The sequence below is a fragment of the Polyodon spathula genome, chromosome 5, assembly GCF_017654505.1.
Source record: "Polyodon spathula isolate WHYD16114869_AA chromosome 5, ASM1765450v1, whole genome shotgun sequence".
NCBI lineage: Eukaryota > Metazoa > Chordata > Actinopteri > Acipenseriformes > Polyodontidae > Polyodon > Polyodon spathula.
Window position 1 is genome coordinate 55,823,498 of NC_054538.1, and position 26,855 is coordinate 55,850,352.

The window sequence follows — 26,855 nt, forward strand, 5'->3', positions numbered from 1 at the left end:
ATCAGTGTGCTATGGACTTCTGCTCCTCTTTCACTCTTTAGCGTATTTCAGTGGAACATATTGTATCCAATACTGAACATATGGTAGAAATTATGAGAAAGGTTAAAAAGTGGAGAAATCAAAATAACTTTGCATTAAAGCCTAATTTTTCTTCAACTATTTGATTTCACAACAAAAATAAATTTAAGAAGCTTCATTTTATTAAAGGACAGGTGCCGATAAGGATTTTTAGAACAGAAAACAATCTTCAAATCTCTGCTCAAAGCAAAGTAATTTTCCTATATAACCAATATTAGTCAGGTTGCCAAGCTAAGTTTCAAGTACAGTGATACAGAAGTGTCAAATGAGGGGTGTGGTAGAAACCCAGTAACCTGCAAACATTTCAATTTTCATAAAATTGTATTCAGTTGGTAATAGGACCCCATGACACAGGTTATCTAAAGGAAATGTAGGTTATCAGGTTTTTCCAGGTCAATCATACAATATTATTATTTTTCATACAGATTTGTTTATGTACCAGTTGAGAAAATCCTCTTCTTTTTCACTGTCCTTTGATAACAATCAAGTTTAACTTACTGTAAATCTGCAGCAAGGAATTTTTTAGTTATCTTTGATCCTGAGCTCTCTTTTGACTCGCATCCGTGTAATTACAAAAACCTCCTACTTTCAGTTTAGGAATATTTCTAGAATTCGATCCATGCTCTCTCAAAAGGATGCAGAGATTCTCATTCACACTTTTGTTTCTTCCAGGATTTACTATTCTGAATATCCAATATCTAAAGCCCCTTGACTATTCTAATTCTGTCTTTATAGGCCTTCCTGATTTTACCATTTTCAAGCTTCTCAAACTCTGCTGCCTGCCTCCTAACACCAACTAAACTAAAACAGCACATTAGCCCTGTCTTGGCATTCTTACACTGGCTGCTGGTTAAGCAGAGAATCGAATTTAAAGTCCTACTTCTGACCTAGAAGGCTTGTAGGTTTGTAACTTTATCCTGATTACATCTGTGAGCTGGTGAAGCCGTACACTCCTGGTTGTTCTCTTCGTTCGTCTAACTCCGGTCTACTCTGTTCTTTCTTTCTGCCTTGTCTCTATGTGTGGAAGAGCGTTTTCTAATAAAAAAAGGTTAAAAAAACATCATTTTTGATTTGGCTTAGTAATAGTTCAGTGCTTTGTGGTAACTCTTATGAAAGGTGCTATATAAAAACCTGTTATATTGTATATTGACCAATATTTGCTTTCATATATAGTGTGTACATTCAAAACTTGTATACCTCCCCCACCAAAAATGTTGTACGTCAAAGCTGCTGTATCACCAGTTTGCACAGAAGACAATCTTTGAAGGTCAGCAGTAAGAGTGGTAAACATTGTTACTCTTGCTTTTTACTGCTGTTTTATTTTTGTTAATTCTGGTCTGTGCTGGGGAGATAACTTACTGAGCGATCCAGTAGTTTAGAGTCTGCCCCTGCTTGCCCCTTGATTTATTTTAACAGCTGGGATAAGTAAACTGAAACAGTCAGTGCCACATTCCTTCCTTTGCAAATGCTGTTTTGACATGGCATATTATGCTATCGTCCCCTCATGAATAGAGTGCATTACTCCAAATAATAAATACCAACCGTATCTTCATCCTTTTACATTCGTATCAGCCACTATTTGGCTAAATAAATATCCACTGGTCATTTCCAGTAGCTCTCTGAGGTCTGTTTACTCTGCCTTCAGTATGTGTCATGCTCCCCTGCCTGTTCAGAGCAAGCACAGGCTGCTACGATGTGCAAATTAAACTCTGGCCAGTGCTCCCCTGAGAAATTTCACTTCAAACACCACTTTACAGCAAGGCAGAGGCAGCCATTGGGGACTCCTCCTGTTTGTGCCGTTTTGCCATAGGGGAGGGGTTATATTTGTTTTGTAAACTGCAAAAAGCTAGCTGTAGACAGCATCTCTGACCTTGAGTTATGACAACTCTTGCTGGTTTCCTTTGAGTTTATACCATATTTCCTTGCCCACTTCCCCTTTGAAATATTCTTTTTTTTCAGAACGTGAGAGCAGCTTGTTTCTATTCAGATTACTTCCATAAACATTCTAAACTACAGTTCTCATGCAGTACTAAGTACTGTTCAAGTGACAGTATCCCATTGTCTTGTCATGTTACAATTGTTATCATCTGTCCAGGAGAGAAGCCACCCCCCATCTGTCTGGTTAGTGGCTGAGGTCCGAGCGAGGCGATTTGTTTATTTGGGTTGAAGGTGTATCCAAACAAAGGTGAAGGTCAATTTATGCGCTACTGTGGTGAAGAACATGTGGAGATTCTAAAGCCCCTTTCACACTGGCGTGCTCTACCCGGTTCAGGACTTGGTGTCATGGGTCTGTTACGTGATTTCACACTGCTTTTGATAAAGCAGGGTTAACTTGGGTGGCAGACACAAGTGCACAATTTTGATTGAAGCAAATGTTTCTTCATCCCTGCTGCAATCTTGGTCATGGTGTGTCTCAAGCAACAAAAATAAGGCTAAACAGAATAAACAGAAAAGTTCCTTGCAGAAGTGAAACACAGGCGTGGCCGTTTATTTCGTCGGCTTACGAACAGCCATCATTGATTTTGTCTCGCTTAACATGGGTTAAAGCACGTCGACCCACATCCTGAGGTGGGTCTCTGGGACCCGGTTCAACCTGGGTACGACCCAAGTATGTGGTTTCAAACTACACAGGATTGTGACCCAGGCAGCCAGAACCTGTGTTGGGACCTGGGTGGGAATGCCAGCATGAAAGGGACTTAAGATTGTAATGATGTTAAACTGCCTTGTCAATGCTTCAGATATCTACAGTGCTTTTGTGGATGTTTTTTGCACCCAGCTGCACTGTTTTTGTAACTGAACTAAATGTTTTGTGCAAAGCCAATGAAGACCTGTTGCGGAGGGTACAAAGGGGCTTTCTTAGTTATTTTGGATATTACACACCTGACTCTGGAACGTAATGATTTTGTTTTATCCAATTGCACTAGGACATTACAGTTACTCCAATAGTTTTTTGCTTTTATTGTTATGGATCATGCTTCTGATATACTGGAGTTTGCTGAATGAACAGTAGAATTTACAGCTGTGTTACCAGTTAGTTTTTTGTAATAGTTACTTTTAAGGTTTACAGTATGCACTTTACTGTACACTGCATATATTTATAATAAAGTACAGTATTCATATGCATTAGGGAAATAGTTCTAAACACAGCCCTCGGTTTATGATGCTGTACAGTACATTAAGAAGTGTGGTGTTGCATATTCCCCTCTTTGTGTTGTCATGAGTGCTTCAGTGCTGAACAAGAGAAACCAGTCTTCAGTATTGTAGGTGGAGAATATGCTTCATTTCCCATGCCTGGCTGGCTCCTTGTTTGGTCCAGTGTTGATAAAGGGCTAACTTTGAATTGTGTACTGATTTTAATAATGTGGCTGTTAAGGCATGGCTTGGCCAGACTCCTGAACTTTCTTTTTTCTCACTGATCCAACTCGAATTAGAACTTGGGTCCCCCAGAGGTGAATTAAAAGTGTTTAACTAGCTGGCTGGTTGCACTTTATTTTATAACCCTTCTCACCTCAACAATTGGGAATTTAATAAACCTTCTGTTTTGTAGCCTTGAGTTGTCTTAGCATGGTTCTAAAACTATTGCCCTTTTAAATTTAGAATGGAAACCATGAATGACTTTCCTGCAGTTACTGTAGCTTCTACTGTACAGTCTAGCCTCATATGTGCTGCTAAGCTTTGTTACCTTTTGGTGTTTCAGATTTATTTTCCACCAAACTTTTTAATAAGGAATTTTAAGCAGTGTTTAAAAGCGTAAACACACAAATTGTCTTTGATCAATTTAAAAATGTGTTAAATAAAGCCTAAATACAAAAAAAAATGCAGTTTTCAAACACTAAATTAGTTTTAAAATAATTGCAACCTGTTTTTTTTTTTTTTTTTTTTTTTCTCTCCTTGGTACAGTATTTTAGAGTTTGTACGTTCAACAAAGCAGACCTCCAAAGGTAGGAATAATATAACTACAGCATTCAAAATGACAGCTTTTGAAGTGTAGGAAAAATAACGCCGCTCAACACTGCACATCAGTTCACTGGTCCTGGTTGTGGGTATGCCCTTTTTACAAGACACAATAGTTCTAAATCATTGAGTTGTCTTTTTGAAATTATTTCATTTGAATATTACTATTCCATGTCACATGGAATACAGTAGTGTGTTGTTTATCTATTTTATTTATTTATTTTTAAAACGGTATATGTAGGTACATATGTGGCACACTGACTTGTCACCTGACCCTAGAGATCAAAACAATTTACTGTCAAATCCAGTCTACTCTCATTCTGCATATGCTATTTGCCTCAATCCCAAGCAATAGAAACAATGCCCTGGAATCCACTTCATCAAGAAGCTTTTCTTTCTTTTTTTTGCAATCATCTTTCTTTTTATTACATCAAACAGAACATTTGCAGTCATAAGCACTGTACATTTCCCACATTTTATGGTCTCCACTTGTACCTGTACAAGTACCACTTTCATGGACTTGAAAGCATCTAGCACATTTTGAATGTTTGGCAAACCCAATATAAATGAACTGCAGTGCATGAAGAGTACATTTTGTCTTATTTTTTATTTAACAGTTCTTGGAAGCAATTACGTAAATGCTAATACTACTAAAACAGAATGAGGAAAATTAATGCTTCACTAATCTGACTGGATTACTGCTGATTTTATTAATTTTTTTCTTCTTGTCTCTTTCCCTCCGAGAGGTCTGTATTTGTTATCAGGAATTCAGACATACGAGGGAGGGGATTTGAGGCTTGAATGTCTATAGTGGTATGTCGAGTGCACTGTGACCTACTGTGGTTTTTAGTTAAGTCAGCAGTAGGAGAAAATGCACTGCACTGTGTGGACTAGCCCCTGGCCTTGACCAGAATTCTGTTGACATCAGCATAAGATTGCTGCCAGCTTTGGAATGGTGACTGGTGTTCACTGGTGTTGTCAGGTTTGTGATCCTAGATATTTCAAGATTTAGTGTTAGGTAGTGTGTTGTAAAAACTATTATTGTATGTATTGTTTAATATAATGGGCATATTTGTGACAGCCACAGAGATTTTTTTTTTCTGAGGTCCTACTTCTATCTATGAAAATAATTACAATATAGTATACATTTGGTTATTGCAAAAAAAGAAAAAAAAAGTTTAAATCTCCTGAAACTGATTTGAATCAATTATTTCACAGCTGTCTTGAAGTTGGATTCTAGAACTTGATTTTTTTAAATGATGATTAGGCCTCTGGGTTATATTTTTGGTAGGGGAAACTGGCAACTTACTTTTTTTGATGATTCTGAAATGTATTGGATTCTCCAACAAAAAAAATACCTGCGAGAGGAGACATGGTATCTGAGTTCACAAGGGTTCTTGCTGACTGCACTTTCAAAAGTCAACTTCTCATCTTGCTGACAGCCGTGTTGGTACTGTACTGTGGACCCTTCTGTTATTTACCTTGTTGACAGAAAAATCCAAAACCAGCATTTCATCTTTAGTGTTACATGCTGTTCTGAAATGTTACTGTGTACAAAACAAATCTTGTTGCTATGTATTTTTTTACAGAATGACATTTAGGCTCAGTAAAACTGTAACGGTGTAAGGTTGAGTACAGAACAGGGTGTGAGTCGTCACTTATAGGGCAAACAAAGCTGCACCTACTGTACAACATGTGTCCCCTGGTTCAGGAGTTTAAGTGAACCGTGCAGATATGCTGTATAATAATAGGTTTGCTGCATAGACCATGGCTTAATTACAGAACTCCTTCTTATCTACAGCAGTCAAACTTTTCCAGAGGGAGTTTATTAATAAAGTACTGTAAATAGCTACAGTACTGTAGAGAAGAGCAGCTGGTCAGGGTCATCTGGTCTGCTATATCTTAACTTGCAGGGAAGGAGGCTTCTAAAGGCAATCACTATGCTGGAAGCAGGTTCAGTGTTTCATATAAGCTGTACATTGTCAGGACAGGTAAAGAAGAAATGAAAACTAATGTACAGGGCATCGCCAATAATCATACATGTACTGTATGTAGTATATCTTTGTAAAATTAAAAGGGAAAATAGTTTTTATTTTTGTGTGGGTGTCCCATTGCAGTTAATAACCATTGCATTGCTCTACTGTATTCACTCAGTAGAGAGCAGGGATTTAAATGCATTGCCTTTTTTTTCCATGGAGGAAAACGGACAATCTGTACAGTAGTTTAAACTGAATGCAAGTGAAGTAAAACAGATTTTAATCGTGAAATATTAACTCAACAAGACATAAACGTCTTTTTTTTTTTCCAATTTTTATGAATAACAGACTCCGGCCCCTGACCTTTATCCAATATTGCATGCATGGTGTTCTAATGGTTTGTCTATTGCTGAAAACAAAATTGTAACACAGCTGCTACATTTTTTCTTGGAGTCTGGGAGATGTAGCTCAAAATACACAGCACTTTCTACTGGTAGAAGACATGGGGGCTGTAAAAGTCCTGTACACTATCCTTGTCAATCTTCTACTGAATTACATACAGTACAGTGATATTCTGCTGACAGACATTTTCTCACCAATTTGTAATGCTCAGTCCGTGTCTGCTCACCATGCTTCCCATACCAATGTAACCCTCAGCCAATTGCTAATACAGGACAGTTCATATGATCATAATCTGGCAGTTATCACTTTACCTAAAGTCTTACGAAACAACACAAAAATAGGAGTGGCAAACACTCAAAATGATCTAGACAAGATTCAGAACTGGGCAGACAGATGGCAAATGACATTTAATAAAGAAAAGTGTAAGGTACTGCATGCAGGAAGGAAAAATGGGCATTATCATATGGGAGATACTGAAATTGAAGAAGGAAAAAGGCCTAGGAGTTTTTGTTGACTTAGAAATGTCTTCATCTAGACAATGTGGGGAAGCTATAAAAAAGGCCATCAAGATGCTCGGGTATATTGTGAAAAGTGTTGAATTTAAATCAAGGGAAGTAATATTAAAACTGTGCACTGCATTAATTAATTAGTAAGACCTCATCTTGAATATTGTGTTCAGTTCTGGTCACCTCGCTACAAAAAGGATATTGCTGTTCTACAAAGAGTGCAAAGAAGAGCAGCCAGAATTATTCCAGGTTTAAAAGGCATGTCATATGCAGACAGGCTAAAATAATTGAATCTATTCAGTCTTGAACACAGAAGACTATGCGGCGACCTGATTCAAGCATTCAAAATTCTAAAAGGTATTGACAGTGTCAACCCAAGGGACTTTTTCGACCTGAAAAAAGAAACAAGGACCAGGGGTCACAAATGGAGATTAGACAAAGGGACATTCAAAACAGAAAATAGGAGGCACTTTTTTACACAGAGAATTGTGAGGGTCTGGAACCAACTCTCCAGTAATGTTGTTGAAGCTGACACCCTGGGATCCTTCAAGAAGCTGCTTGATGAGATTCTGGGATCAATAAGCTACTAACAACCAAACAAGCAAGATAGGCTCAATGGCCGCACCTCATTTGTAAATTTTCTTATGTTCTTAAATAATTACAATGCAAAACAATTTCTCCCAAGAAGATGACTACAAGATGTGCAGTACTGGGTATTACTGTATCGTGATTTTTCTCTCTGCACACTGTCTCTTCTCCCAACTTAATAAACATCTCCAGTTCCATTTCTTATTCTAATACGGAGAACCAAAGTTGACAGAGCAGAGGGCTGCATAGCAAGGCTACTGTGGGACTGTGGGCTGCAATGTGACCAAATTGCATGGATTGCAAATGTTCTTTTTCAACTGCATTTATTTGTGTTGCCAGCCATTTCAATATTTCAGTTTAATACATTACAAGCTTAAAAAATAACCGTAAACCATTTCTTAGTATTTACTCCCTCTGTCAATAACTTGTAAAAACATTAACATGTATTCTTGTTGCCTGTGACAACAACACTCAGTTCAATAAATTAAAATTATCAAATCATTGACTACAACAAGTAGCACGGTATGTAAGTTGTCTCTGGCCAGGGTTGAGTTATCGCAAATAAGCAATGCTGTACCCACCGCCTCAACAAAAATCAATTGTATCTTAAACTTTAAAGGAGAGTAAGTTATGTCATTATTTTAGAAAAAAATATTGCTGCATTGTTGTTTTTTTTTGCAAAATAAAGCGTTCAAGTGTATGACCCATAGTTTCGAGGGTGATTATTTTTTCCTCGATGATATATATGCTGATACTGTAACTGAACTCAGTTTTCTAACTATTTTCGTGGCAGTAGCTTCAATCATTTTATTAATTATACAATAGATTTAATTGTGTGTTTCTATGAAGTCTCTTGAGGCTTTATTAAAAAAAAAAAATCATCGGGCAAAAAATGTATCTTAACATTTGAAAACGTGTTCCAAATTCCTTTATGGTTATTTGAAAAGCTTTCAGTCAGGTATCCAGCAGACTGATTTAAAATGGATATGCCATTCACTGTTTTAAGAAGTAGAATTTTCACAAATGCATATATTATGATTTGAACTTCTGAGTGTACGTGTGCACATCTCATTGTACTTATTATGTAATATAGAATACAGTTGGATGTGTAAATTGGGTTAAATGAAGACATTCAAATTGCATTTTTTTTTTTTTTTTTAACTAGGTTGTAACCTTGTGCATTAGTTTAAAATGGGAACAGTCTTTATTTTGGTAACTAAAATATCTTTCTTTCTCTCTCTCTCTCTACAGAGCCTGCAAAGAAATACCTGTCTTCAATTCTTCTGAACTTGCCTTAGAGTATGAAATGTGTTCGTCCAATCCCAGAATAAATCAACATTTAAATACAAGTTATTTTCTGTGACCATCAAGTGCTTTTCTGTCTATCCTGCAGGCCTGTTTTAAAAAAGATGATGGACTTGTAGTGTTACTACTTTTATTTAGCTACATTTACTGTGTAGCAAAACAATGCTGTCTTCTTCACTCCCTTAATGCTGCTAAATGAATGAATGATGGCAATGCAATGAAGAGTGATTCCTCAACAAGGTGCCTGCTTTCCCTTGAAGGGGTATGAGTGATCCAAGTCTTAGACTGGCAGACCTAACCCATTCAGCTGGTGTTTCGGGAGGATTCATGGACGACTCAATAAATATGCAGGCGGATGACCTGTTTGCTAGAAAGTTTAAAGCTTTGAACGGTAACATGGGACCTCCGTCTTTAAATACACAGGGGAAATCTGAAGCGCCAGCTATGCCTAAAATGGGGGTACGAGCAAGGATTTCGGAGTGGCCTCCTAGGAAGGATGGTTTGGAAGGCAGACCTCCACCAAACTATGAAAGTTTAATGTTAGGGTTCCACAATGGACAGATTGACCAAGATGTGGGCTCAGTTAGCGAAAGAAGCCAGGAGGTATCTATGGATGTAGACTTTGCAGAGACCCAATATGCTTTAGGTGATGTTTTCAACAGATCTCCTCTAAAGGGGCTCCATCCTATCCGGCAAAGAAGTAACAGTGATGTCACCATTAGTGATATAGATGCAGAAGATATCCTCGACCAAAATGCTGTGAACCCGAACACAGGGGCCTCTCTCCACCGGGAATATGGAAGCACGTCTTCAATTGACAGGCAGGGCTTGTCTGGTGAGAGTTTTTTTGCGATGCTGAGGGGATATCAGGTTGATAGTCATGAACATCGAACCATGCTGCCGTTGGGATTTCCTGAACTTCTACACTATGACTCTTCTTTCTCCCCAAGTCTTCAAACTGCAGCACAGATTTCCAGAGGAGAATTTGTCAAGATCGCTGGGTATGATTATGTGGATAGTTCGTTGCTGTATAGCAGAGAAAGAGAGAAATTCTTTAAGCGGAGATTGAAATCTGAAACAGTGGAGACCTCTCTGTTCCGGAAGCTGCGGACAATAAAAAGTGAGCATGACAGTTTAAGGTTCTCGACTGAACAAGATGACTGCAGACTGGACAGGCTTGGGCGACCGCTGAGCTTTCAGAAATGTTTTGCACACTACGACGTCCAGAGTGTTTTATTCAACATTAGTGAAGCTATGGCTAACCGAGCTAACCTTGGGAAAAGAAAAAACACCACTACTGGAGCTTCTGCAGCATCACAGTATCAAGCTGCAGGGGGTGCTCCAGGGCTTTGTGAGTCCCCATTGGGGAGCAGAGAAGACCTAAACTCAAAAGAGAACTTGAATGCAGATGAAGGGGACGGCAAAAGCAACAGCTTGGTTCTTAGCTGCCCCTACTTTCGCAATGAGATTGGAGGTGAAGGAGAAAGGAGGATTTCATTATCCAGGGCTAATTCGGCTACCTATGCTGGCGAGAACTGCTCCTTTGAGTCCTCCCTTAGCTCTCACTGCACCAACGCTGGTGTGTCTGTGCTTGAGGTGCCAAGGGAGAACCAGCCTATTCACCGGGAAAAAGTGAAACGTTACATTATAGAACATATTGATCTTGGCGCATACTACTACCACAAATACTTCTACGGCAGAGGTAAGGTTTATTTTATTTTGATTGCATCCAATCATTTAAAACAAAGTTCCTATTAAAAGATGATTCCACTTTTACCAAGTTAAATTACATTTTGCTCAGTGATGTTCACTAAAACATCAATATAAACTAAAGGGATGAAATTAAAATCTTTCATGTAGTGCCAGTAGCTAAACCAGCTTAACTTTACCCAGCTACTGTACTAAAGAGGCTGTTTGCTGTTTCATAAGGCCACCAATGATCGTTTCTCTTAGCCGCATTGTGTACAGAAAGATACATTGGATCAAGTACTGCAGAATGTTTCATTGCAGCTGTTGGTCTGAGTGTGGAGGAGCTGCTTGTAATAAAACCTTATGACGATTGTTGTGATTCCTGTGGTCTTAATTTAAAGGGACCTTTAAAAAAGAAAATAAATGAATGCGCATATGGCAAGTTTTACCAAACATAACTCTTCATGGGGATATTTCACATCTACTTAACAAATATAATAAAGGTTTATGATTTTTTTGAAATTTTTTGTACTCAACATTTTGTCGTGTAAAAATGTAAAGCAAAAAAAAAAAATTAAATAGCAGCACCAGTCTTTTGGCACTGTATGTGATAATTAAACTCATTATGCATTTTAGGTGTACAATGAAGGTTGGAAACTTGCTACTGTAATTCTTTTTTCTGCAACTCTTTTGTTAAATGCATGACACAATGTGAATCTATCTCTACATCTGTCATTTTTGTGCAGTACAGTATTTGATGTGTACTCCACAGCTTTGTTAGAAAGCTTGCTGAATTGGAGTGTGTGATATTTAGGTATTAGTGTAGATAATGGAAAGGGAATTTACCTTCAAGCAGAATTAAGGTCTTATCCCGTATAATCAAACGACACACCCTAAACCAACAGCAAAAATGCATATTTCCTTTGGCACCTGTCTCGTACAATTGATCTGAAAGGAGCTGAGCCACCAGGAACTCGGAATGTAAAAATTGAACTCGTCTGGATTCTCTTCGATGTCATGTCAGTTATGACCTAACCTTCTGTCAGCAGACTTCAGTGGCACTCGCTGGAAAGTGCTTATATCTAAGCCACATAACCTTTATTTATTTCTATGATGGTTAACAATCATAAATATACTGTACCATTTGTTTTTACTTTCAAATAACTCCACTACAAATAGCAGTTCTGTTAACCAGTCCTAGTCTTGGGTAAAACATTATTATTTATTTATTTATGTATGGATGGATGTATGTATTTTTTTTTTTTTTTTAATGTACTTCTGTATAATACACTGAAGCTATTAAAAAAGTTACAGTTCGGTTGACTTTAAGAACATACTAATTTAATGTTAATGTTACCAAATGAGAACCAGAGATCCTACAGTTGGATCATTGTGAAACGGAATGTTTAGTTCCCCAATATGAATCTGTAGCCCTAGATATTAGAGTATTCTGTAAACAGCAAATAGTGGTCTTGCAATACAGACGCAGAGATTTTTAAAATATTTTTTCATGTGGGACCCGGCAGTGATTTGTACCCCTTTCCTAGAGCTGAAGCTGTATTTTTAGATTGTGATTTAAACATCATTTTATGAAGATTAAGGATCAACATTGGCTTTCCAAACTCGGGGTGGGGGGGTAGGGGAAACTGTTCTCAAATAAACAGATATAAGATGTAATGTCTATCTGGAGCTATTTATTACTGTTTATTATTTATTACTCACTGAATTAACTTAATATTGTACAGTAGCTTAAAATCAGGAATGGTAATGTACGGTATGTTTTGACGAAACTGAAAACTTGCTTTTCAGCAATGTGGTGTCTAAAGCATACAGTCTTACTTGCATTTTCTCAGTAATGCACTCCTTGCATAGAATGAACTGGACACATGTATTGTGGGTTGTAATATAAAGAAAACCTCCAATTTAGCTTTAATTGATAACTCCTCAACCATACATTCTTTCACTATTTTACTGCTAATGAGTGAATTTCACTCATTTTACAGTATATGCACACAGTCAAGATACTACTGAGGGTAGAGGACATAACAGGACATATATTAATATAAAATATGGAAGACTAAGAATTCTGACCCAGTAGTTCTGGAAAAGGGATGCTTGGACCTGGTTACTGTGAAATTGTCTCTCTGTCCCCTGCTGTGAAATCACCTTTGGTCTAATGCATTGATTTAAAAACCCAGCAGCAGTCAGCCTCTGCTGTTTGTGAGTAAACCTGTTAGTCATTTGCTTATTTACACATTGTTCAGTGCCTTTAGTATCTAAACAAAGTAATGAGATCATGCTTTTTTAAAATTTTTGTATTAGTGCAACGAATCAGAAATGTGTGTAATGCAGCCGCACATATTTTATTTTTTTAATGATTATGTGAACTTACTGTAAAATCAATTTGTTTTGGATCTGGAGATTTCTCTCGCATACTGTATATAGTCCAGTAAATCCTGCATCTGATGGCTGTCAATGTACTGTAGATTTTTTTTTTCTTGCCTCTACAGATGTGCGCACTGGTTAGATTAATTGCAGTGTGCCTGTCATGCAACCTCTGTCCCTTCACCCTGAGGCAGGGTGACTCATTGTTTTAGTGGAGCACACTTGCTGTATGGTATTGTGTTATTGGAATTAGTGGTTGTTTATCATGCATTGTTGTTGGTTGCAAACGATAAAACAAATGTACTGTAACCTGTCTGGCTTGGAGGCTAACTACAGCGACAGTGAGTGGAAGCGACAGCGAGTGGGAGAAGTACAGGCGTGGAAAAGTACAGAGCAGTTTAGAAGCAGTAAGGACAAATTGCATCTTGAATTGCTTTAATCAGAAAACAGAGGACACTGGGGAAACACAGTAGCAGCTCAAAGTCAAACAGCCGCGTGTGTTTTTCTGATAACAAACAAGCTGAAACTCGGAGCAGCTGATTCTAATTTAGCGCCCTTCTGAGACACGGACGAGGGGAGGAGCCAACAACACAGCAGAACAACGCAGTTAAATGAGGCAGTCTTCCCAGCGACAGCGAGTGGGAGAAGTACAGGCGTGGAAAAGTACAGAGCAGTTTAGAAGCAGTTTGAAAGCAGGCTGACGGCTGCAGAAGAAACTAAACTTCAAAAAAATCAACATGGTCTTCAAGCCAGTAATCTGTGACACCTGCTTGATGTGGAAAATCCGAGAAAACCCAGCGGAGCTAAACCAAGTGTGCGTAAAGTGCCGCACGATCCAGGATTTGCATAAATTAGTAAGTATGCTAGAAATGGAGCTGGAAGAAGTGAGACAGCAACAGGATCTTGAGGAACTGGCACACCCACAATTCATGGAAGTCTGCATCACCCCTAACAGACTGAAAGCCACCAGGGAGATAGAAGGTCAGAACAGCTGGGTTCAGGTAGGCAGAAGCAGGGAAAAAAAGAAACTTCGTCAAACACAACCACCAGAAATCAAAACAACCAACAAATTTGAGTCACTTCAGAATTTTGATGAGCAGAACCAACAACAAGAGAATGAAAGGAACAACATCCAGGACCCCTTGACAGTGGTGACCAGACAGCAAAAAGAAGGGAGGTCATGATTGTTGGGGACTCCATATTGAGAAACACAGCAAGTTCAATTCGCAGTTTGGACCCCCTTACTACAACAGTGTGCTGCCTTCCGGGAGCCTCGGTCAAGCACATCACTGAGAATGTGGACAGGCTCCTAGAACGAACAGGAGACAACCCGGTAGTAGTCGTCCACATCGGTACAAACAACATTGGAAGAGACAGACCAAAATCCCTGCAAAACAAATTCAGAGAGCTAGGAAGGAAATTAAGAGAAAACCAAAACAGGTATTTTCTGGTATACTATCGGCACCTTGCAAAGGACCATATGGACAGCTGGAAATAATGGTGCACCAAGATGTGGTGCACACGGGAAGGCTTCACCTATCTTGATCATTGGACCACATTCTACAACGAGGACTATCTGTATAGACGGGATGGACTGCACTTAAATAACAAGGGAACCAGTCTACTTGGAGAAAAGATCCTTGAGCAGGTTCAGAAGCATTTAAACTAGAAAGGAAGGGGGGAGAAATCAACAAAAAAACAGAAGGGAGACCGCATCAAAACAAGAACAACAACTCAGGTAAGACAACCATTAAATGTATTTATCTAAATGCTAGAAGTATCAGAAACAAACTTCTAGAACTTGAAGCTACTGCACTAACAAGTAACTATGATGTGATAGGTGTTACAGAAACGTGGTTGTCTGAGAGTGATGGGGACGAATATAATATTTGTGGGTATACAATGTATAGGAAAGACAGGCAGGACAGAAGAGGAGGAGGGGTAGCGCTATACATAAGAAACAGTCTTGAAGCCCAGGTGTTAAACCTGGACAAAGAAAATAAAACCAAATCAATATGGGTCAGAATAACGGACAAAAATTCAAAGGGCATAATAATAGGAGCATGCTATAGACCGCCAGATTCAGACGGTGAGCAAAATAATCTGTTATACAATGACATTAGAAATGCGTGTAGCAAAGGAGATGCCATACTAATGGGGGATTTCAACTTCCCCCAAATAAAATGGGAAAACCCGGTTGGTAGCACGAAGGATGAAATAGAAATGGTTGAAATGACAAATGACTGCTTCCTAACACAATTTGTCAAGGCACAGACTAGAGGGGAGGCATGCCTTGATTTAGTCTTTTCAAATAACGAAGATAGAATAACTAAAACAGAGGTCAGAGAACCACTGGCAAACTCAGACCACAACATGGTCTCATTTGAAGTGTTTTTTAAAACCCCAAAAGTAATGACTAAAGCTAAGGTTTACAATTTTAGAAAAGCAAACTATGAAGGTATGAAACAGAGACTAACAGAAGTAGATTGGAGTAAAATAGAGAAAACACCCACAGAAGAAGGATGGTTGTTCTTCAAAAATGTAGTACTAGAGGCGCAAAACAATTACATCCCTAAAGTAGACAAATCTAAATGTAAAACTAAATTGCCAAAATGGTTTAATAGATCAATTAAAAAAAATATTCAGCGAAAAAAGGCACTTTACAGAGCATTAAAAAAGGACCAAAAAGAAAGTACGCAGAAAGAGTACACAGAACTGCAAACGCAAGTCAAAAAGGAAGTTAGAAAGGCCAAGAGAGAAATAGAAATGAACATTGCTAAGGGAGCTAAAACCAATTCCAAAATGTTTTTCCAATATTACAACAGCAAGCGAACATTCAAAGAGGAGATTAAATGTTTAAGAGATACAAATGGCAAAATTGTAGATGAAGAAAAAAAAATAGCAAATATATTAAATGATTACTTTTCACAAGTTTTTACAAAGGAAGATACTGACAACATGCCCCACATGTCATACAGTTCCTATCCAGTTTTAAATAACTTTAGCATAACTGAGGCAGAAGTGTTAAAGGGACTAGGAGCTCTTAATATAAACAAATCCCCTGGGCCGGATGAGATCCTCCCAGTTGTACTCAAAGAAATGAAAGAAGTAATTTACAAACCGCTAACCAAGATCATGCAGCAGTCTCTTGACACAGGGGTGGTACCGACAGACTGGAAAATTGCAAACGTAATACCGATCCACAAAAAGGGAAACAAAACTGAACCAGGTAACTACAGACCAGTAAGCCTGACTTCTATTATATGCAAACTTATGGAAACTATAATAAGATCCAAAATGGAAAATTACCTATATGATAACAGGGTCCTGGGAGACAGTCAACATGGTTTTAGGAAAGGGAGATCGTGTCTAACTAACTTGCTTGATTTTTTTGAGGATGCAACATCGATAATGGATAATTGCAAAGCATATGACATGGTTTATTTAGATTTCCAGAAAGCGTTTGACAAAGTCCTGCACAAAAGATTAATTCTCAAACTGAACGCAGTTGGGATTCAAGGAAACGCATGTACATGGATTAGGGAGTGGCTAACATGTAGAAAACAGAAAGTACTGATTAGAGTTAAAACCTCAGAATGGAGTGTGGTAACCAGTGGTGTACCACAGGGATCAGTATTAGGTCCTCTGCTATTCCTAATCTACATTAATGATTTAGATTCTGGTATAGTAAGCAAACTTGTTAAATTTGCAGATGACACAAAAGTAGGAGGAGTGGCAAACACCCTTACAGCAGCAAAGGTCATTCAAAATGATCTAGACAAGATTCAGAACTGGGCAGACACATGACAAATGACATTTAATAGAGAAACGTGTAAGGTACTGCACGCAGGAAATAAAAATGTACATTATAAATATCATATGGGAGATACTGAAATTGCAGAAGGAATCTATGAAAAAGACCTAGGAGTTTTTGTTGACTCAGAAATGTCTTCATCTAGACAATGTGGGGAAGCTATAAAAAAGGCTAACAAGATGCTCGGGTACATTGTGAAAAGTGTTGAATTTAAATCAAGGGAAGTAATGTTAAAACTGTACAATGCACTAGTAAGACCTCATCTTGAATATTGTGTGCATTTTTGGTCACCTCGCTATAAAAAAGATATTGCTGCTCTAGAAAGAGTGCAAAGAAGAGCGACCAGAATTATTCCGGGCTTAAATGGCATGTCATATGCAGACAGGCTAAAAGAATTGAATCTGTTCAGTCTTGAACAAAGAAGACTACGTGGCGACCTAATTCAAGCATTCAAAATTCTAAAAGGTATTGACAGTGTTGACCCAAGGGACTTTTTCAGCCTGAAAAAAGAAACAAGGACCAGGGGTCACAAATGGAGATTAGACAAAGGGGCATTCAGAACAGAAGATAGGAGGCACTTTTTTACACAGAGAATTGTGAGGGTCTGGAATCAACTCCCCAGTAATGTTGTTGAAGCAGACACCCTGGGATCCTTCAAGAAGCTGCTTGATGAGATTTTGGGATCAATAAGCTACTAACAACCAAACAAGCAAGATGGGCCGAATGGCCTCCTCTCGTTTGTAAACTTTCTTATGTTCTTATGTTTTGCAGAAGGATTCAGATATTTAAATAATGATAATGAGCAGCGACTGGGATCCTACTGTAGCATTGCTTTCTCTTGGTGTGTCCTATAACCTACTGTACGTTACAAACCAGAAAATCATGAGCTTCCTTACTGCTGAAATAATTTGAGTACATTCCAAACCCATCCTGAAGTTTCCCCTGCAAAGCAATTGTCTAACTCCTATATGTCTTTTGTAATTTTAAAATAAAAAGAAAAGAAAACCCTCCTAAAAATGTAATAGCTAATTGTTTGATTTGTTACTTGATAAATGGGATCTATATTCCGATAGTAACATTTTTTTGTTGTATGGTACTTTTATTTGGATGCTGGCTGACACAGGTCTGACTTGAGGGACAGCACTCCCAGCGAGGGTTCAAGTTAAGTCGTCACTCTGGCAGTTGGTTGTCGCTGCCGTGTCCCACTTGAGTAAAATGGACAGGGACATAACACTTTAAACCCAGTGGGTGCGTAATTGAAACTTTATCAGCAGTGTGTTTTATTTATTTATTTTTATTCCTCCACAGTTCAGATTCTGAAGCGGTTAACATTTCGAACAATATTGCTCCTGATGTAACCTCTCATTTTCTTTCACAACCTTAATTGGCTTCACCACAAGACGACAGACTCAATACAGTTGCTGTCAGGCACATTTACTGTCCGTCATGTTGAATGACTATTCTTCTTTTCTTTTTCTGGCAGTAAATTGGCTGATTCCTGCTGTAAGTGCTTTACAAGGCTGATTCCCTTTATTTTAAACCCTAGACAAGAAAGAATTTGGGCAGCCAGTGTTTTTAATAGACCCAGTTGCGGTACACTTTGTGAAGACATTCAATATGGCGACATGTGTTGCTCTTTATGATTTTTATAACATTTAGATTTAACTTGGTCTGGCACCAATAAGGGAACTGGATTTTCTAGATTCATCAGGCTTGTATTTTTATACAGTAGATGCCGTTATAGTTGTCCTCCAAAGCAGTCTATTTCATGCCATAATCTAAGAGGTGGATGAAAGCATTCTGAGTGACACAAACTAATGTCTTACTACTGTAGTAGATAGGATGCAGTATGCAACAAATTCTAAACACAATCTCAACATGTACAATATTACAGATTAAGTATAGATTATGCAGAACCTACTTTTTTTTTTTTTTTTTTTTTTTAACTTGGCCTGATTCTATTGAAGCTTTTTACTTTTTAAGAACATTAAAACTGGCAGAGTATGATACTGAGGACAACAGATTGCAGAATTGCTGATAGTTGGTTGTGGCAGGTGTTCAGATCACGATTTTGGTGCACTTGCAGAGATTTGAGGGGGAAGGTGCACCTGCCAGCACCTTGAATGACTGTACTATACAGTAGCTTCTGTAGTCCCCCTCCTCTTTCATGAGCACTAAATTCACTGAAAGTAATAAGATCACATGTATGAAATTTGTTCAGTATCTGAAGCTCAGCAATGGGCCAGTGTATGATGGTTAATGTAGAATTAAGATGGCATAGGTACAGTAACATACAGTACTACACAATTCGTTTTAACATTTAACACTGTTTACAGAGGATTTGTAAATAAGACATGTTAGACTGGTCACAGCAATTTTTCCTGTGTTGGTGTTTTTGTTTGTTTGTTTGTTTGTTTGTTTTTTTTTTTTAATACATTCAACTTTTATACCTGGCTTTCTGTTTTGTTCGATTCAGTAGGAATTACTTTTTAATGCATTGTCTTGTATAGTACTGTATTAATTAATGAAAGTCATCATGTTGGCCAATAATGTAAGTGTTTAAGAGATAGCCTACCTTGTGCTGCACAGTATGTCTTTGTTTAGTGCCCCAGGTTCCCTGAGTGGTTGCGTGCAGGTGGCTGTTTATAGGGTTTTGTTGGTGTGTGTTATGAGCTAATGTACATTTCATACAGTAGTCCTCTAACCTGGATGATGTACATTTGTGACAGCCTAGTCATGGTTGATGCTTAGTATTAGATTCAGGTATATTGTTCATGACTACAGTACAAAATGTAATGTGCTATTTGTTTCAGTTAATGCATGCGAAGATACAGTGTAAACTTTTTTTAAAGAATACAATACATGCAGTATACTATACATCTTGCCTGCTATTGTTGTGTTGGCTGCCTAAGGAACCACTAGTAATGTTTTTGTTTTATTAGTTATTTTGTTTTAATATTTACATTTAAAACTCTTTTGGGAGTGGATTCTTTCAATGCACTGCTTTTTGAATTTGAGAAAGGAGCGGAAGACTCCTTGATGAAATTAATTGGAGACTGAAGTTGATGAGAAGCAGTCGCCCTCCGCTGTACGAATTAAAACGATGTGCTGCTTTTTATAAGAAAAATGAGAAAAAGCAGGTTTAGTAGAGGATTTATACTGGTCCCTGACGCCCCCGATATAACGAGGGCGTGGTTGTACAGTATTTGTTATTAGCCTATTTGTTTTTCTACGGGACTCTCACTATATCGTGGCCCTCGATATAGAGCGGATTTATATTGGACTTTGAATGAATTGTGCATGTTTTTACAAACCGGGGGAATAAAAGTAACAAATAAAAACATATTCGCCATTTAACAAGATTGCATTTTAATTTAATTGTGTGATGCTAGTTTTTAGGCAGAATTGACAACCCTGATGTGAACATTAGAGGTTCCTTTTTCTCAACCAAAAGTTAATTATCGCAAACCGTCACAAAAACAACATCTCCCGATAGCTGCAGGCCTATGAATATTTCAAGCTCTATAAAAAGTAAATTTACAGTAGTCGTTGTAGACCAGGAAAGTCACAAGGCGCCACAGGTTGACTTCTGCTGCGGTGTCCTGCTGATGAGAAAATGGACATCCAGCATATTACCTCCCCACAGTGCATGCTGTGTACGCTTTCAGAATATATCGATAATTCGACAGCCCCTAAGGAGAATCCCAGTTCAGAGATCTGTTTCATCTTGGTTGGGCTGTTCAAACAGTACTTGGTGGCCCAGCAAAAAGGATCCAACTCATTTGTCATATTGTGGTGTAAATGACTGTAAAGTACATCATGTGTTTGAGGTGATGTACTCTACAGATGATGGAAGGCTTAAGTGTACTGTAACTGAAATAAAGTAATATGTACTGTTATATTTAAAAATGACTGGGTGTGGCCATTTTGCACAATACATTTTAAAAACATTTTAAGTTTACGCTAAAGCAGTAGGCTACTGCTGCACATTTACAGTATACAACATACCTAGCTGTTAGGAAGCATTATAAAAGTATTTGGTCAACATTCAAGAACAGTATGGTAATCTAAACTGAATATGGCACGTATCACTGAATGTATGGGCTTTCAAGTTATTCATTTACACTCAATTACAGTGCCAGTACCTTGCAAAACACAATATCAGACCACCATTTACTGTACTGTAATAATTATCTTCGTCCATGTGTGATTGCAATAGCCTAAATTACTATGCAAACCATGCAGATAAGCGTTTTTGTGAAATATGAAAAGCTACGATCAAATGTCAGGCAATTGCAATAGTACAGTACATTTACTCTGTAGACTGTGCACAGTACCAGTAATTTACAGTTGCTACTGTATTCCTGAGAATTTAAAATGCCCTCAGATTTAAGATGTAGCCCAAATTAACCACACTTAAATTTCAGAAAAAAATAAAACATCAAATAAAGATGCCTAATACAACCTTAATTACGCTTAAGAGCCATGTATACAATGGGATTCTGCAATGTAATGCAAGAACTTGTCTATTAGGCATATTGGTAAAGAATTGTATATTGGGAAATTTAACATGCATGTAACAACAATGAATCTTCCCTGGTCATCCGCAAAGAGTCCTCTGTTTATTACATCTCCCAGACAATCTGTACATTTACGTGACAAAGCATTGTCCAAAAACTGAAAGCATCACTTTTCTGTGTTTACATGATTGATAGAAAATGTAATTAGAATTCAACTGTATACGTGGATTACAGTTTTGGTAAAACGCAGGATATTTTCGCATGCAAAATACTGTAGTAACCCAAGTACAAATTGAAGACCGGGCATTTCTGCGATAGAACGAAGACCAATCCAATAACTCAAGTGTTCTATCAAAGTGTCAGGTCTTAAATTCAAAGATTACTATCCTATACCTTTATTCAGATTCCCCAAAGTGTCTGACTGAAAAATGTTAACTTCACCTGGTCGGCACAGACAGTAAAAATCATGTTGAGCTTGATGGCTACTTCATATACTGTATATTCTTAACCTTTATATATTGTATTCCTCTGCATAACCTTCCTGGAAGTGGATAGGTTCAGCACATTTATGCCCAATACAAATTTAATGCAGAAAAATCCATTAATATAAAACTGCTTTAAAATGCAGCAGTTACAGTACTTTTGCAACGAAGGAACCGGTGTGTTGGTAAAACTCATTTTCTAGCAGACAGTTTTACAGATTGCATATTGTGTATCTAAAACTGTACAAAGCTGGACTATAACCATATCATCAAAATATCTAACTTGCTTTGATGAGCAGACCACTAGCTAATGCTCTATTTATGTCCTTCTTTTACATTTTTTTTCTTCACTTCACAGAACATCAAAACTACTTTGGAGTAGATGAAAACCTGGGGCCTGTGGCTGTAAGCATCCGAAGGGAAAAGCTAGAGGATGGAAAAGAAAAGGATGGAGTGCAATATAACTATCGGATCACCTTCAGGACCAGTGAGGTAAATTAGTTGTGATGCCTTAGAAAAAAAAGACTGCTTAGGAAAGTGGGTGGACTCATTTTATTACAACATTGTACTTAATTACTTCAAGTACAGTAATAACTTTGATAACATGATAGGTTGAGCTACAGCCATTTTCAATGTAAAAATGTAAACATCATTTTAGTTTAGTAAGTTTATTTTCAGCAACAGTTTTTCAAGACCGCGCACTACAAACTGCAATACAGACTAGCCACGTTAGGATATTCAGAAATATGAAAAATACTTATATTTGTAAATTTAGCTATGGGCTAAAGCACCTTTTAATCAAATGTTATATATAATTTGTAGGCCCAGTTTTAGTATTGCTGAATATATTAGAATCAAGTGTTCTGGATGAATTTAATAATAATATTTAAGTGGGCCACTGTATTTGCAGTCTAAGGAATCTAGCTGTATTCTAAAAAGTCTGATATATAGTTCTGCACATGGGATTTATTTGCATCCATTTGTGCTTAAATAATTTATTGTCCTTTTACCCTGGTAAGATTTTGTAATACAATTTAGTGGATAAATATATACAGCTGTATGTGCAATCCTGATAAATAAATCAAATATGAGGAAACAGATAGCTAAGGGTTCAAGTACCTCCAGTGCCAGTCAGTACTATATTGAACTGTATATGACCATTGTCCATCATATTATTACCTGGTGCTTCAGACAGTCCAGCTGTAAAATAAGCCAAATCCCATTAGAGGTGAGATGTTGCCTTTCACTTGGGATAACCTAGGTTAAAAGTTTGTCAAATTTAGTTGATGCTCAGCAATGTGAAAATATGTGATGTCCTTTGATAGAAATATCCCAAACATTTTCAAGCAATAAACACTGGCCTATTTGCAGTACAGCCATCCACATTTGGTGTGAAGGGAATTTTTAAATCTATAAATATTTGAATTGCCTTAAACTTTGCAACTAGACACTAAGTGGGTACTTTTATTGGAAGGTCTCTGCTGCATTACAAGCTATTTTACCATAATTGAAAAAAGTTCAATGTTTTCTTTGCTTTCCTTTCAACTATTGATGTCTAAACTGAAAAGGAATAGAAAACATTTTTTTTTCCCCTTATGTTGCTTTGATTCACTCAGTATGAACAAGATATAGATCTCATTCTCACTCAATTGCATATTTGTATTTTTCCAAAGTGAACTGAGTTTCATTTCCTCTGCCTTCAAGTTGACAGTGTTTTGAAGTATGCAGGTATAAATAATGAATCGGATCTCTCTTTATTCCTCACAGCTCACCACTCTGAGAGGAGCGATACTGGAAGATGCTGTGCCCTCCACAGCCAGACATGGCACAGCAAGGGGACTGCCTCTCAAAGAGGTGCTAGAGTACGCAATACCAGAGCTAAACATCCAGTGCCTAAGGCTGGCTTTAAACTCGCCCAAAGTCCCAGAACAGCTTCTTAAATTGGATGAACAAGGGGTAAGCTGCAAATTTTACACAAGAAAATTAAATGAATAAAGCGTGATGTTACTTTCCACAAGTTAATGTGTTTAAATTGAAATACATTTTTACTAACTTTTTTTTTAAACCATAGTCTGCTCATTTCAGCTAGTGACCCTGCTTTCTTATTAACTTTAGCTGATCCCCAGTCAACCCTAAAGCTCATTTTAAGCCCTTTTTTTCTAATGCACTAAACTGATATATACAGGCCATCTGTTTGGTTGATGGTCGCTAGATTCACGGACTGCTAAGCTTTTAACATGCTACTTCAGTTAGTGAGATCATCTCCATATAAAAACAAGCAAGTGCAAATTTTCTTTTTTTTTCCGGGGGGGGGGTGGTGGTGGTGAGGCAGGCCAATTAAAAGGAATACTTCCACTACTAACTGGAGCCAGTCTAGTCCTCTTTGCTAGCACATGCAGCAGATGGGAGCTGCTCTGCATGTCAGAATCTAATTAAAGCTGTTTCCTGTGGCTTGTTCATTTATGGTTTAGTGGTAAAAGGCCTGGAAAATTGGGTATGTTTGAAACAAACAATCAAGTTTTAACTCCCAATTTTAAATAAATTTGTTCTGGTATTGTGTTATTTTCAACACAAGCATGCAACTGATTGATTTAAAATTAGCCTTCCCTACATGGTACATCATTTAAAATGTGCTTATAGCCTTGTGTATAGGGTACGTGTTGTATTTCAAAATGTTTGTTACAATCCAGTAGTGTTATTGTATACTAAACACTATGCAAATATGAAATGCAATTGAAATGAAAATACTGTGGGTTTTGTGAAAGGATAGTTGACATTTTTGCTATTATATAAAAATGAATTAAATGAATCAAAGTGCATATTAATTACAAATGTATGAATGCTTCACTTAATCTTCAACATTCCTTTTGCTATAATTCATAAATATTGCTCTACTGAACAGAAAGCGGTAGAAATACTTTTAATGCAGAGCGAATGTATAAGGGTGAGCATAGAATTCCGTACACTTTGAGTTTGGGTTCTACACTTGCAGATATGATGTTTACCTGGTCTGCCAAATGAAATGTATGCTGTTGCTTTGAAGTTCAAAGAGAATAATGATGACAAGTCTGTGACCTTCTTAAGAGATTACGCAGCTCATGAATCAGGACTCGAAAGCGATAGTTTGAAAATAAAATGTGTTTATGGTTTGTTTTTCTCAAAATTGTCTAGACAAAGCAAACAACCGTTTTTGGAATCACAATATGTATTCATTATGAAAAATAATCGAACATGAAAAACCCAAAAGCTTTGAAGGTGCCCGGAGTACCCCTGTATAGAAAGGATTTGCATCCATAACTGTAAAATATGCAGATATGTAGTAATAGAGTTTCAACCTGAAATAGTTTTCAATATAAAGGATGCCTGATTAGGGTGTACAAGAACTGAAGAGCAGTCCCTCAACAGAGTCAAAATGCCCCAACACAGATTTATCTTTTCTTCTTTTTTTTTTTTTAAAAAAGAACCTTTTTATGATTGCAATCAGCTTCATTTTTTTTCTGATTTTTAAGCATGTCTCACTTTCAAGTTCAGACCTAATAGTTTTGTTGTATCAGCTCATCAGATTGCCATATGCTTGTTCTTGGCTTGTTTTTTTAAGTTCCCCCTATACTGAGCTCACTGCTGTGTCTAGCTCTGTGATCTAGATTTGGTTCTGCAGGGGGGGGGGTTGGTGATGTCCGTGATGATGGAGTAAGTGGTTGCCCTCTTGTAGGAAAGGCAACGTGTCATGTGCACAGCTTGATGTTGAACAGTGGAAGGCATTTCTGCCTTTTCTAACAGTAATTATCTATCTATGGGTAAATCTACATATTGCTGATAAACATATGTATTTGCTGTAAGGAATTTGTATCACGATGTAGTAAAATGAGGGGGTGTGGTATTGAACAAAGCACTAAGGCAGTAACTGTGATGCAACTGCCACTGGAGAAGTGAAGCGTGGGAGTAAAGTAAGCATGTAAGAAGTCATAGCATCAGTCGGATGCGTTGAGAGCAAACAGCATGTAATGTCACAATGAATGAGAATACTGTTGTACTGTAGCTGTGTGAGGACATTTTATAATTTAGTACCAAGTTGAGACTGGTAAAGGTTCTGAGTTCAAAGGGTGGGTCAGTAATTGGCTTTCAAGTCAGTGTTTAAACGGGGAGTATTAGTAATTACCAGATCTCACCTGGAAAACTGTTTGGGATTTTTTTTTTTTTGTGTTCTCAGTTTTAAAGTGTAATACACCTGTTTCATATTAAGAAATCACCTGAATCACTAATTTATGGACTCCAAATCTGCAGTCTACACAGCAGTTTACCATCTATCTGTCAATATACTTGAGTATCAGCTTTAATTGCTTACTGTACTGGTAAGTAAAGTATTCTGGCTGTTGATAGATAGTCTTTATTATCTATATCCTCAATGTCAGTTACAGTCCATATTATAATGGTATCCACTCAAATTGTCATCTGTAATATATTATGCCAGTTAAGCTTGGTTGTGTGGTACAACACTTGGGATAATGAGGGTCCAGTTTACAAATACAAAACACATTTTCAACTCTTTATGACCTGTAAGCCAAACGGTAAATTAAATGATTATCTTTTTTCTTTCTTACTTTTTTATTACACCACAAAGGGAGTTACCATGACAACAACATTGTGTACTTGCTCTGACTGGTTGACCTGTTTTAAAGGGTATAAATAAAGGGGCATTATGGTAATTACAGTAGCTATTTCATTACAGAAATAATTGTCATAAAACCTTTGGAAGATACATGGCGACCTTCCTTGCTTAACATGCATTTTAATGGGTGTGGGAGTCAGTCAATAGTGAGTTCTTTTTTTTTCTGAGAATTTCAAAAGCCTAACAAATAATTCACAGCTGTCTGTAAAGGAGTTTGTGCACTTTGGATGTAAAAACTGTCCTTTCACATTTTCAGAGTTGCATACCATCAATTAAGTACTTAGGTAAATGTCTCTGGTGTAACAAATACCTAATGCTTTTAATCATACTGACTTCAGTGAACATATTTTCTATTTAACTGCAGACAGGGTTACATTTGAAATGTGCTGGTTATCTGTGGAGTTTTACCACCATTTTAAAACTGGATGTAAAATTAACTTTATTTTCAAACTTGTATTGCATCAATCCTTGTTTAAAAGTAAGTTCT

At 37.5% G+C, this 26,855-nt stretch overlaps 1 protein-coding gene across 4 annotated transcripts in view; it reads left to right on the forward strand.

Annotated features, from left to right (window-relative positions):
• Window positions 1–26,855, forward strand: part of LOC121316068 (signal-induced proliferation-associated 1-like protein 2) — a 150,329-nt gene that overhangs the window by 47,913 nt on the left and 75,561 nt on the right. For all 4 annotated transcript variants that reach the window (XM_041250804.1, XM_041250805.1, XM_041250802.1 and 1 more), the window contains exons 2-4: window positions 8,756–10,511; window positions 22,058–22,191; window positions 23,467–23,655. In XM_041250804.1, the coding sequence (XP_041106738.1) occupies window positions 9,074–10,511; window positions 22,058–22,191; window positions 23,467–23,655 (1,761 nt within the window). In that variant the 5' untranslated portion in view covers window positions 8,756–9,073. The remainder of the gene's footprint in view (window positions 1–8,755; window positions 10,512–22,057; window positions 22,192–23,466; window positions 23,656–26,855) is intronic.